Source organism: Glandiceps talaboti, chromosome 20, assembly GCF_964340395.1.
Source record: "Glandiceps talaboti chromosome 20, keGlaTala1.1, whole genome shotgun sequence".
NCBI classification, from domain to species: Eukaryota; Metazoa; Hemichordata; class Enteropneusta; family Spengelidae; genus Glandiceps; species Glandiceps talaboti.
The window spans coordinates 7,783,674-7,798,182 of NC_135568.1; the positions used below are offsets into that span (position 1 = coordinate 7,783,674).

Genomic DNA, 14,509 nt, shown 5'->3' on the forward strand with positions numbered 1-14,509 from the left:
CAACATTCAACAACACAAACTATATACTGTCGTAAAAGAGTATGTTTCCTTTTACGTTTCGCGTTTTGATGGTTTAAAAACATATTTATCTGAATTTGAGATATTTTTCTTGCACTTTTTAAAACTCCGGGTGAAACAATATCTACTATTACTTTACACCAGTCTCATCATGTACCATTAATCCTAGGCAGGATTTGGCCTCTTTTTGAATTTACCCACTTACGGCAGGTGAAAGGTTACGCAGTCACGTTGTGTCCCAAAATAAGCGTTCAGCGTTGTTTTCTGATTTATACACAATATACTATCTATAATCTAGATATGACACTTCACCATAGTTAACAGAATGGCAAGTATAGTGAGAAAGTTACATATTTCACTTCCACTCCGGAATCCATGGTTTATTCAAAGAAAACTGTTCGTAAATCAAGTTCGCCACCCACGACCACAGACAAGGGGAATAGTGGCAGCGTCAGGTCAATCGAGGTCAAGAAAACTTTATTTCTTTCAGACCAACTTGAGATGGAGTTCTGGAATGTCAGGATCAAAGTTCCCTAACGCAGACAGTAAGTTACCAGAGGAAATAGAAGAGATACTACAATCGTCAAAAGTACAAAAAGACGAGGAACTAAAAAGTCTGTTGAAAGAAATTGCTTCTGATTTCATGAACCCCACAGGGAATACGGGGTCTCAAAATCAACCGGGCTCAAAGTCTGAAATCTCAAGTAAAGATACTGACCCTTCATGGAAGTTAGAAACCATTGATAAAGATGGTAAGTACTTTTACATCAATTTGTAGATTACTCATGGATTGGCCATAGTTTGACCATTGGTAGTCTTGCTGCTAGACGTTCGGGCTTTCTTTCGATGCTATAACTATAAGCGAACGAAGTTCGCATGTGAGGGCTTGCCCGAACAGTCTAGCGAATGTCATTTTCAGACCGGACATTCCGGTGGGTTGGGCCATATATGCATATATATACTTTAATATATTCAATCTCTGCATGCAGGTGTTGACAAACACATGTTACGTCATTACTATGTCTTATTAGTTTATGGTAATTGTGTTTAATGAGTGTGTAGACGTTGCCATTCACACATTTTAGTTAACGCATTGGTGGTTATTTTTACAAGCCCCTCCTTAAGATGAATATACATGAAAATTTAGCTTTTGTCCTCTGTTTGTGCTTGTCGCTAATACGGTTCTCTGATTGGCAGTTATTTATATCCTGATGACATTCGCTAGACCTCGGATGTTCCATCCTCGATAGCGTTGTTCGGCTGTGTGTCGTATTTTATCGGAAGAACATCCGAGGGCTAGCTGATAGACTAGACCATTGGTTACCATAGAAACTATTGATGACGATGAGTTACCATGACAACTGCATGCTAACTTTGAAAGTAATAAGACAATTGATCATTCTGTGATACATTAGACATCAGTTCATTTATTTGTTGCAATAATTTAAGTACACAGCTAAGATTTGGAAAGTTGGTTTTTCACTATGCAGTCCTATGGGTTTAAAATTGGAACAATTGAATAGTATTATTGCATATGCAGTGTATTGCAAGTGGGGCAAATTCTTTCCTCCACAGGTAGTATATGTTTGTTTTCTACCCATTTCAAGCAAATTATGATCAGTCAGCCAAACTTTGGATGAAATGCAATGCAAACTATGTAAACGGTTTAGCATGGATTAGCGTAGTCATGTGTATTGGACAATGAAGTACTGTAGTGTAACTACAGGTGCTACCATTACACTACTTTAATTTATGGTATACTATGGTACTTCATAGTTAACTGTGCTGAACTATGCTGAACTCATTTCACTTGTACTATAATTTCAACTATACACAATGAACCACATATCAATTCTCATTCACAGATAGAACACCAGGAGGTGTATTTAACATAGAGGAACTGGTCCATATCCTTAGAGAGGAAAATGTCAGAGACATATGTGTCATCAATATTCCAAAGGAAAAGAAATATGTTGATTATTTTGTAATCGTTAGTTGTCGATCAACAAGACATTTACAAGCTGTAACACAGTATGTTGTTCAAATGGTAAGTTGTTTGTTTGTTTGTTGACCAACAAGGCATCTACAAGGTGTAACAATGTTTTCAAATAGTGAGTTGTTTGTTTGTTAGTTAGTTTGTTAATGAATAAGACATCTTCAAGCTCTAACACAGTATATTGTTCAAATGGTAAGTTGTTTGTTAATCTACAAGGCATCTACAAGTTATCTACAAAGTTTGTTACTCATATGATAAGCTATTTGTTTGTTGGTCAGTATTTTGCATCTACAAGAAGCTTTATCCCTATCCTATGTGGTTGATATTAAAATTGAAATTTACCATCGGTTAAAAGAACACCAAAATTTAAACAGATTTTTCTTTTGTCCATTACAATATTACAGGAAGCCAACCAAATTAAATTCGTAGCTTGGCCTCAATCTCTTTGATTGAAATAAACTGTAATTTAGACAAATAAGTAACATGTTGTTTCATTTTTTCACAGCATAAACAGAAGAAGAGATTGAAAGACCCATTTATAAGATTAGAAGGAAAATTAACTGATGATTGGATGTGTATTGATTTTAGTAAGTACAGACATTGCTAGGCAACAACAAGAATGAAAAGTGTATTGAATGAATGTGGTAGGATTCTGCAAACAATATGTGCAATTATAATGTTGTGTCATGCACTAAATGTGATACATGGTGCATTCAAAGAACCTGATCAGCTTTCAGAAAAATGCAAGTTGTAATAATGGTGTAATTGATGTAATATTACAGTCAGTTGCTTCTGTGTATTATCACCACTGGGTAAATTTCTGTACTACTTGATGTTAGCTCACACTCAAACAACACTAAAAACAAATTCAATCTTTTGTCACCAGATTGCTGATTTTTTTTTTTTAAATGTTTGTTCTGTAGGTAATATTGTAGTGCATTTCTTTCTGCCGGAAACAAGAGAAATGTACGAACTGGAAAAGTTGTGGACGCTTGGACCACAGTATGATGATCAGCTAAGATATTTGGCAGAACAGTCCAGAATGTTTGCAGTACAGTTGGAAGAACAGGAGGACAGAATGGACACTGACAATACAGAAGAGGAGAACAGAAAGGCTTAACTTGCCTCTTCAGAAAGGCTACCAAAGGATGATGTTGCTAAGCAACCAAACTGTAACAAAGTATCAAACATGTATCTTTAGTGTTCAGTCGAATTGTAATCACTGTGTTAGATTTTTGAAATCTTCGCAGAGCCAAACTCATTCATGAAGGTCTCTCTTTTCGAACACCAACAGACATAGGAGCCAACCGTTGGTTGGTTGGTTGGTTGGTTTGATTAATGGCAGTGTCAAGATGGTTACTTGGGGGGACAATACAATAGTTTGATGAGCAACAGTGTTGCAAACATGCATTGTTAGCATATTGGTATGTTTGGGAGGGGGCATAGCCTAAGCAATAGTTCAATTGCCATCGGTAAGACATTTCCTTCATGAAATAGAAATTGTAGCAAATGAGTGAAGATTTCTATTGGTGGATACATTGATGTCAAGGGAGGCAGACTTCTAAATACTATTGCGTGATTTGTACAAAATTTGAGTTTCCATATTCTTTTATGTAGAAATGTGATAACGAGTACCAGGTAACCATAAATGTAGTGCAGACATGGCATCATGCAACTGAATAGTTTTGGTCAGTGATAATATACTGTCAATGAAAGTACTGGGGCAGACCTCCAAAACTCATCAAACTTAAGTATATTATATAGTAAAGGTCTCCTGTTAGTAGGAAACAATGGGGTGGTAGGATAATAGTCCTTAACTGAATTATTTTTTACAACAAATTCTGTTTTCACATTCACAATGTACATGTATTTCTTTTCATTTTCTGATGGAATAAAGTTCACAATTGAGTGCACATCAATCACACACCTGCAAACATGAGCAATTTATTCTGCATGCTTCTCCAGGCTATTGCATGTTAGGTACCAGTACTGTACATGTAAGATTTTCCAAATTAAATATTTCTTATTTAGATTTTAGGGCAACATTGTACCATTCACAGTATCAGAGATGTTATCACCAGGATGCAATGAACATTGTATCATGTATATTTCATATGGGGTAGGGGAACACAAACTGTGTTTTGACTTCTTGTGGTACAAACTTCACGTCCTTCTATGAATTGACTGGAATATACACGTGTTTACTAGACTGCAGTAATGACAATGAAATGTACTGTAGTGTTTACTGGACCTGGTAACAACAGTGAAAAGTACACAATGTAATGTTATTGAACCCCAGATATAATTGAAATATACAGTTTACTGGCGGACTTGTCAGTGGAATGCACGCAGGTGTTCACTGGACCCCACTAATCAATTAAATGTACACACTGTAGTGTTCAGTGGACTCCAGAAATCAATGAGATGTACACAGCATAGTGTTCACTGGACCCCCAATACTCAATGAAATGTACACAACAGTGTTAACTGGACCCCAATACTCAATGAAATATACACACTGTAGTGTTCAGTGGACCCCAGAAATCAATGAAATGTACACAACAGTGTTCACTGGTCCCCAGAAATCAGTGAAATATACACATTTCTGTTTACTAGACCCCAAAAGTTAATGAAATGTACACATTTGTCAAGTGTACATCTGGCCCCAGTTATCAATGTAATGTACACAACAGTTCAACACAATGTCCAATGTGTCTGATATTGTACAACTGAATGATAATTTCCAAACAACTGAAGATATCTTCATTGTTCTGTTTCTTTGGTGACAGTATTGTCCTGGGACCACAATTACTCAATAGTTCATTTCATACAACTCTCACACTCTAGTTCATGTATTTGTTTATTCGTGCTGCACATGCCATAAGAAGAACAAAGAGTAGTCAGGTGAAGCAAAAATCACGCAGATTTATTATTTGTAGTTTCAATAGAGAAAATAATGTGCAATGATCTTCATTTTGGAAAGCTTTCAGAGAGTGTACACACTCATTGTCCTTGTACAAGTGAAATCCAATATGGCTGCCACCTCCATGGCTTGCTTGTCGCAATATTATCAATAACTGGATTGTCAGGTTATGTGTTCTGTATACTTCCTATACTGGCAATCTTTATAGAAAAACTTACTAATAGTTATTATGAACAAGTCACTTTTTTTCAGTCATTTTTCTATAAAGTGAAGGTTGTGACAATGATTACACAAATGAAATTACTGAGATCAGAATTAATACTCAAATTTCAAAATGCATTTTTTTTTTCAAACTGATTACATGCAACTTCTATGACCTATGACATTGTCTGGCAATGATGGCACAGTTCTAAAATTGCAGGTACACTTGTACTTGATTTACATTATTTGTGTGAGTTTAAAGCTACAATACTTTTATCCTTGAATTTGAAACTTGTATGCTGTCAGTACTGTGTTTATGTTTTCACTATCAATCTCATAAATAGATAATTTAGGGAAGCTGTCTTTCCTCTGTTTAAAAATGTCGCATAATTTGACATCACAAAGTGCCAGTCTTCTGCGCAAATATTCCTCTTTCCATACAAAAGGACAATATTAAGTTGACAGGGCCTAAAACAAAGTTTATTGTATATCTAAATTGTATGATAACTTTATTTTGATCATGGCAGCCATATTTGTACATGGACAGCCATATTTGGACATTCATATCCATATTTGGAAAACAGCAGCCATATTGGATCAATGGTGACCATATTTGGAAGTGACAGCCATATTTGGGTCTTGATGCATTAAATTCTGCCTGTCATATGTAATTCTCTATCTAAGCTACTGTTCTTTATTATCAATCTTGCAGGTCTAATGTATCTATTTCGCCTTCTAGATCTTCCAATTCAGCATCAAATAATTGTTCATCCACCGGCACATCATCTGTAAATAATTGTTCATCAATCTGTACACCTGAATCATCTACCAGGGCCGACTGGGCTGCAGCTATTGCTGCGTCTGTGTCGTCTACTTTTGTTGGCAATGCTGCAGCTTGGTCTAATTTATTACTTTCATCTGTGGAGTAGTAAACAAATAAGCATGTCAGATTGAAAAAAAACTTTCTATTTACAATTAATTTTTCCGAGTTAATGGGAAGGCAAAGTGTTGTCATGTATTTTCATACACTTCCATTATCTTCCAGTGTACATTTTGATAGGACTTTCAGCGTTTATACTATTTTGATTACAAGGTTATTATAACTAAGGTATCTCTACCCATTTGTGTAATCTACTACTAATCGTTTTAGTTTGCGTCTATCTTGGTTTGCCATTGCCAAACTGATTCCCTGATGAAAATGGCTGCCAGTTGTTGAAATACTGGAAGTCTCTGATATTTAATTCTCGCTACCTGCAATACAATTCTACACATCACTGTGGAGTCAAATGGAACGAAGTCGCACGACAACGCGTTCTAATGTCGACAACTACACTTCCGGTCGCCTATGCTAATACACAGGAATGTTTCTTTCCCATTTTCAGTTGTAGACATCTCTTGTAATTTTGCTCTGGAAAGATACTGTACCTATTTAAATTTCCCACCTCCATAATTATATGATCTTAAAATGTGCATTTATCTTATTTGTTACAAATTAAACTGTTTGGAAGAAACATTCACGTGTATTGACATAGGCGACCAGAAGTGTAGATGTCGACAAATGCAAGCGTGGTCGCGAGACTGCATTCCATTTGACTCCTTCGCGATGCATAGAATTGTATTGCAGATAGCGAGAATTGCATTGCTGATTGAAGAAATGACCTTTTGTTGAGTTATATCATTATCAGTGGTATAATACACTTACCATCTTCATTATTCTGAAGTGGACCATTCAATTCTGATATATTTTTATTTTTATTATCTCCGTCACCGTGATTTGGTAAGAGATTGGGCTGAGTTTGACTTTTAGTACCGCTTCTAAGATGAGATGTTGCCACAGTACAGTTAGTGTTGTCACTGGAAGATATAGCTGATGCGGCCAGTGCTTCTAGTGTCAATTCTTTGGCCTCTCCTTGTTCCTGAAAGAAATGATGCAATCCAAGTGAATGTTGTGCATGTATGATGTAGTCACGATACTGTACTTTATAGGCTGTACCATGTTACTGTGAATGCAATCACAGACGTTGCACTTAATCTTTCTACGGCAGTGGGAGGAGGGGGGTATTTGTTTATGCATATAAAACTAAAAGATGGGAAAAACAGAACTTAAACTTAACAAAGAACAAGCAAACTGTCTTCAACAACTGGCAAATAATTATTTAAATATTCTACAATGTATAATTTCTTGAAGGTAAAGTTGAAACTATATCTTGTATTTTACAATTTCCTATACAAGACTACTGATATTGAAAATAATTAGACTACTACTACATATCAAATCACTCTACACATTAACTCCACATGAAACCATTCAATTCATCCACCCTAATTAAGTCCACCCTTACATGTTGGGTTACGTAATGTAAGTGCTGGTACATGGACACCCTTTGGGATATGTATTCTGAGTGTACAACATGAATATATATGTAGATATACATGTACAGAGGTTCAATGTTGGTATGAATAACACCAATCCTTGATTACAAGATTCTACTACTGATAATAATCCTTGAGTACAGCTTGGGTTTCAAATGAGGGTGTTTTTTACAAAATAAACTGGTCTAAAATTGGGTCTGAGATCCCTACCAAACTAACAGGTGAGAGAACCCCCCCCCCCCCCCCCCCATTCCTTTATCCCCACTCTACCTCATCCACACACTGTAAACACATGTCATGACAGACAGTGGTACGGAGATTGAGGATCACACACTGACAAGACGTTAGGTATATTAAGTAAATGTAGTTCCTTACTTGTTCTTCATCCTCTTCTTCTCGCACATACTTGGTATCATCGGCGCCCTCATCATCTGCATCTGCCAATTCTGGTTTAAATTCAAATACTTCTCTGCCACTTACCTACAGGTGAAAAACAAAATTTATCATGTATATGTATACCACAAAGTCCCATCACACTGCATGCACATCATATGCTCTACATAGCTTTTAAGATATGGAATATTTTATAGATGTACATTAACCCACGATAGATGAATATGGTATTTGGATATTTTAGCACATTGATCACCACAGTGGCCAGATTTACATGTACTTAAACATTTTTTTAGTACATTGACCACCCTAGTGGCTTTCTTAACAAGGGATGTGGTTATTTAAAATTGATAAAAAGAAGATCCATATGTGCATACATTAACAGAACCACCCTCCATCAAACATTTGTTATGTGTAACTGATGCAAATTACAGTATCCTTGTCAAACAAAAAGCCTTTATGTCATCACACAAATTTTAATCAACAGTCATATTTTGCTATCCATCGCCAAAACTCAAACATCATTCCATGGCTTTTTATCATTTAAAAATGTTAACAAATTGATCTTGTCAATTCTAGTCATCAAACTTACACCTAGAGATCTTCCTTGTTTGAAGTCTTCTTTCCTCTTTTTAGTGTCAGCGTCTCGTTTTTTCTTTTTCTCCTGAATCTTCTTTTTTTTCCATTCCATGAAGGATTCTAAGGTGATTTTTGCAAGATCTCCGCCAAGTCTAGCACGCTGTACATACAACAATTTAAATTTAGTTAAAAAATTCAGTGAAAACAGTAGCATACAGAACAAATATTTTCATCTGTCTCACTTATGCTCAGAGAAGGGTCTATTTTCTTGGAAGCTCCCCTATGTTAGGCTACATTCATATGTGAAGCTCCCCCAAGTATGGCTATATTTATACATGAAGATCCATAACTATAGACTGAAAAATGTGTAGTCTAGCTGCTTGGGCTTTCTTCTGATAGATATGGGAGTGGAACTATGGCCCTCACTAGCAACGTTTGGTCACCTTTACAGTGAGCAGAATAGCTTGAAGGGTCTAGCAGCAAGACTAGAAAAGGTGTTGTTGGTCTGCGTAACCACTAGCTACCCACTTGGTTGGAGCATGTTACATAAGCAGAAACAATGACGGATCTTTTGGTCTATTATTGAAATCAGGCTACACTGAATTTCATACATGAACCCCCCCCCCCCCCCCCCCACGTGAAGATCCCCTAACAAATGGCTATATTTATATATGAACAATTTTAACTTTCAATTCTTGACAAGTTACAAGACAGCCAATTTAGGCATGCCTTACAATGTGATAAGTTGTTTAAAATTGCCATCTTGTACATTATAAAGTTGAAATTCCAGACAACCACACATACTTGGTTTTCATTTCATGTCATTTTCCTGTTCACAGTGAAGTATACAACTAATACAAATGTCAGACTATACATGTAACTATACCTCTTCTTCAATCAGTTCTTCTAGTGTAATTTTTTCCTCTTCCTCTGATTGGTCTTTCTTCTTGTGTTTCTTGAGGACAAAGCCTGGAGGGAGGGCATGTCTGTACATACACTTATCTCCACCATTGGGACAGCTCCAAAACCATCCGTACTTGCCATCTTCTATTGCTTGAAGGAAGTGCTTGCACACCTGGTGAGAAATCAAGTATATGTTAATAAGGAGGCGCTACGCTCGTGAAAGTATGGGCGCATAGAACACTGCAAGCACTCATGCAAATACCCAGAGTACACCACATTTGCACTCACATGTCATGGGGTTCTGTCATGGTACAGATCAGTGTACCCTCTACTACCAATTTGATGCACCACTGATGCACAATATTTCTAGTGATGCACCAAAACGTGGCATTCCCCTATCTCTTACTATGTGTTGACTCACAAGAAATGCCAGTTTTTCACATTTTGAATTACAACAACAAAATTTGGCTATCTTTAGAGGGCACACTGGTACAGATTATATGAGAAAGGAATACAATATTGTTAACACTTACAATTTCAGTGGTGGTTCTCTTATTCTCTGCTGCACCATGTTTCTGTTCAACAACTTCAGCTAACTTTGCATCATCCCAATTGTCCATGCTATCTGTATCACAGAGTAAGAGTTGGTCGTTATAGCGACATGTGAAAAGTGACAACAAAAACAGCAGCAAGTTAAGGGACGATCGCACAATGTCACACTAGCTCAATAAGCAAACTTTGTTCATTATGGGGGTGTGGGGGTCTGGTGTCAATGCAATTGCTGAACTTCACTTTCGCACTTATAAACAAATTTGGACAGAAAACTTTCACTTCTTCAATGATAACAGCTTTTGAATTTACAATTGAGATGTTGATAAGTTGATAAAAATTTACTTCTAATGTGAGATATGGTGCTGCAGTACATGTACTAGTATTTTAATGTGTTTACAATCACATTTTTACATTGCATCGATCGTAGTGGTGTGATCGCTGCAGATTTCATCATAGTTTACATCATATATAAACGTTTAATGTCACACTTGTGAATGTTTGTTTTTGGGGAGAGGTCTTATCATTCGTTTGTTGAGCTTGTGCGACTTTGTGCGATCATCCCTAATACATCACCCAGTCCATCTGGCTTATTTGTACTTTTTAAAATGTAAACAAGTCAGACAAGATAATGTCGAAGGTCAAACGAGATAGTGTCGAAAGTCATACGAGATAACATAGAAAGTCAGACGAGATGATGTTGAAAATTAGACGAGATAATGTCGAAATTACTAAATTGAACAATCCAAATAGCAATCATGCAATGTATAATCATTCATAATATACTGCAACTGTAAAGGCATGATTGAAAAGCCAACTCTACCTGCTTGTTTTTCATCGTCTCGTATATCCACGTACAAACTTCTCTTCTCAGCTTTCCTCTCCATTGTCAAGTCATGAGAAAATTTACACTTGTCTCCCTTCTTACACTGGCCTTGTTTATAGAAGGCACATATAATAGATTTGGGATCAGCACCTTATGATTCAACAAGAAATACAACAAAATGAACATTCCCTTACATTAAAGGGGGACGACACTCTTAAGAAATAAAGACATTTTCATGAACTTTGCATTCTAGAGTGTGGTGTCATGGTTTGACATCACCCACATTATATGCAATTTCAGAGAAAACATAATATAATGAATTGAAGTTGGTCCCGCTTTGGAGATCTTTGCTGTCGGCCACATTGCATCATGGGAGTCAGCAGATATGTTCATGCAATGGTTGAACAATGAATATTCATGACCTTTTCACTATAGGTAATAGGCTCTTTGGGGTTATAGGCCTATTCTGAAATGTTTTTCTTTTTCTGACTCATTTTTGTTTCATTTGAAGCATCACATACATATTTTACTCTACTAACTTCAAACTTTTGTAGTAAGACCTTGGATCTGTACTTTGGGGGTTGTCGAATAAAGATAAAAGGTGATGATGAGTGCCTCTGTCTGGGCACAGTGCCCTCAGTGGCAGCAATTGGTCATTTGTAGGTTGCTTTTTAAATAAGCAGAGTAGCCTGAGGGTTCTAGCACTTCTAGACTACTAACTACAGTACAATTTCTACGTTTAATCATGTGATGAACAGCATGGCAGATAGTCAAACTAAAGGAATGATTATTGATGTACTGTAATTTTGGATACACCATAGAATGGAATTCAGATCAGACCAAACTTCTTAATGGAAAATGAACATGCATGAACTTGTCAATGCTACACAGGAACTGTGACATGTTATGTTCATTCCTTGGCACAAGTCAACCCAAACACATCACAAGACAAGTTACCTCTATGTTTGGGGAGAGAGAGACTTTAGCGCTGCATATTAGAATAAGTGTGGGATCAAGGTCCAGAGTAAACAGGTTGAAAGATCGCATTTGTTTCTACTTGACCATCCCAAAGTAACTATCTATACATATATCTCACTGTCCTACATGTAAGATGACATTGTGTGAATATTCAATATTCCGATAAAACAGTCTCAAGGTGGACCAATTCATTGTAACCATAACACTGGTTTCCATTTGCACATTTGTCTTAGGAAGATGATTATAGGGTTAATTTGTTAGAGAACAAACCTACCTTTGGAAATTTTTTGTACAGGTTTAAATAACATATTCAGTTCATCCTGTTCTTTTTTCTTTGTATCTTTCTTCTTTAGTTTAGAATCTTCCTGTTCCTTGGCTACCTGTAAGTTTATCAACAATGAGAAGTTTTATTCAAGTAACACCTTGTGGCAATAGTACATGACAACAACTCTATAGGAAGCTATGCACATGTACATGAAATACAGTAGCATGTTAAAGAACTGCAGTTTTATGTCCCTCTTCAGGTCAAGTTGGTGGCCAACAGTAACACATCACAGAATAGCAGTTTTATGTACATGTAAATGGTACAAGAACCAAGATACAACACATGTACGTATATGTTTGTACTATTGAGAAATTTGTCACCTGGCAGCATTCATCCTGAAAATCCGTGTAGACAACTTGACATATTTATTTTCTGTCTCTTTAAGTAGCTTTTGTGGTTATTTTCATTGCAGACACAGAGTTATCATGATTGTCTAAAAATGATGTACTGTTGAATTTTGTGTTTCTAAATATATATGTAATATAGTATACTAACACAGTGGAAAGGGCAACATGACACTTGGCAACACATCTCAGCAATTTACATGTACCAATACACAAATTTACTTACCTGCTTGGCACTTTTCTGACCACCAAACTTTACTTGGTGTGTCACATTTTTGATAAATTGCTGTTGTTTAGCTCCTTTTTTGTTTTTCAATCCAAAGGTTTTATCCTGCAAAATAAATCAAAAGAATCAATACTTATGTCCTAGACTGTAAGATACGTCATGCCGCTCCGCCCTCATCGCCCTCGATGTGTGAGGGTGCCCCATCATTGGCGTACCTTACAGTCTAACCTTGTCCAAGCCTTAGACACACTGAAAATCAATGTACATGTATCATTATATTTTTATCATTCCTTTTAACAAACGAGACATTATCTTTGCACACTATTTTCTGTGATAAGCCTGCTGGGATTCAAGACAGTAATGTCCAAGCTCAACATAAGTTGCTGCCTTCTACTAAGACAGAAAAAAAAAAATGCTTGTTTCTGATAACATTACTTCAGAAAATATGGTAGATACAAAGAATGTAGGTCAGGATTGTATTTTTTTTAATTTTTTTTTTGAATATTTTGAAACACAAGATACTTGTTGGTCACAATCCTTCTGTCAAGAGCCTCCTTAGTCTATTAAATGGGTATATGATAATTAAATATTGTTTCCCAATGTATTTGTCTTCATTCAGCCAAGGAAATACTAGTGATATAAGGGACCTTGTCACCATGAGTCACTATACAAGTTCAGTAGTATGACAAAATATTGGGGAAAGTAATGGCAATTTTGAGAGTTTTGACTCATAATTTGAACACAGCAGAACCAATGACGTACATGTAGACACATTGTCATGACAAGGACGTGTGTTGTCATGACATAGAATGACCAGAGTACATCTTCCATATGTTTTGTTAAACCTGGCTCATGTATAGTGTAATGTACATGTACATGACCTGTACATGTACCAACCAAGTACGATTCTATACAGCTTCTCACATATTACTCATTGTGGTGTGTTTTTATTTCAATCGGGGATCCTATCGATCATTAACAAAACATGAGGATTATGTTTATTGTCAAACCCAACCCTGACCTGCTGCTAGTAAAGTATGTTAATAGCATCACACAGGTCATTCTTACTCGGGGTGTAAAGTAACACTACTATTTTAATTTTTATCATAATTTAGATTGGCCATTGGACTGACTGACTTCATGACTGGGGCATAACTGAAAACTCCAAGAAAATCATCACAAAAATCAGTGTTGTCTGGTTGACAGATACATGTATAGTCAAAAAGAATCTTTGGGGAATTTCCTATAAATGAATGAAACTAAATGAATATATCTTTCGTTGACACATACATGTAATAACGCAAGTCGTGCCAGATTGTTCTGCGTACAGACTTGCTTAGGTACAGATTGATGAAGTACATGTACGAGTCGAATCGGAAACGTTCAAGATTGTTGGTGTTCAAAATTTTAGCATAACCACTGCTACATAGACAGCAATGACAACTTCCTCATCAAAATGTACGATTACAAATATCGCTCTTATCAAACTGAAGTTAGAAGGAGACCCGCGGGAGTATTTCACATGGTTGAGCAACATTTCGTCTGAACTGTCACTGTCTGTCAAGGAATTTATTGTTTTCCATTATGTTAAAATTACATTACCTCTATAACTTTCTCCTTCTTCTTCTGTTCCGTCTTCTTACTCGCTTGTTGTTGTTTTTTGGGAGGCATATTGGCAATTTCAATCAAAATAAGTCCATTTCCCGTAGAAATGTGGTGGAATGAAAAGCACGAATGGCCGCCCAAAGTGCACTATGGGTAACCTCGTGTGCAGTAAAATTATTTTGATGAAAGAAATCGTGTATAAAATATTTTTACACGATAGATGAAATAAAAAAATTATTGAAAAAGGTATTTTACAGAATTATCAACCAA

General features: G+C 36.3%; 2 protein-coding genes across 2 annotated transcripts; one reads left to right on the top strand and one right to left on the bottom strand.

Annotated features, from left to right (window-relative positions):
- Positions 1 to 272: 272 nt before the first annotated feature.
- Positions 273 to 3,909, top strand: LOC144450859 (uncharacterized). Its single transcript, XM_078141602.1, has 4 exons — positions 273 to 770; positions 1,884 to 2,065; positions 2,520 to 2,601; positions 2,938 to 3,909. Exons 1-4 carry the CDS (start codon positions 344 to 346, stop codon positions 3,132 to 3,134), a joined length of 888 nt encoding a protein of 295 aa, XP_077997728.1. The 5' UTR covers positions 273 to 343; the 3' UTR covers positions 3,135 to 3,909.
- Positions 3,910 to 4,923: 1,014 nt separating this feature from the next.
- On the bottom strand, positions 4,924 to 14,371 carry LOC144450450 (zinc finger CCCH domain-containing protein 15-like). Its single transcript, XM_078141051.1, has 10 exons — positions 14,237 to 14,371; positions 12,635 to 12,739; positions 12,014 to 12,119; positions 10,759 to 10,911; positions 9,920 to 10,011; positions 9,370 to 9,558; positions 8,497 to 8,643; positions 7,887 to 7,991; positions 6,841 to 7,054; positions 4,924 to 6,056 (listed from the first exon to the last, which is right to left on the bottom strand). The coding sequence occupies exons 1-10, from the start codon at positions 14,303 to 14,305 to the stop codon at positions 5,839 to 5,841; spliced, it is 1,398 nt and encodes a 465-aa protein (XP_077997177.1). The 5' UTR covers positions 14,306 to 14,371; the 3' UTR covers positions 4,924 to 5,838.
- Between the last annotated feature and the right edge of the window lie 138 nt (positions 14,372 to 14,509).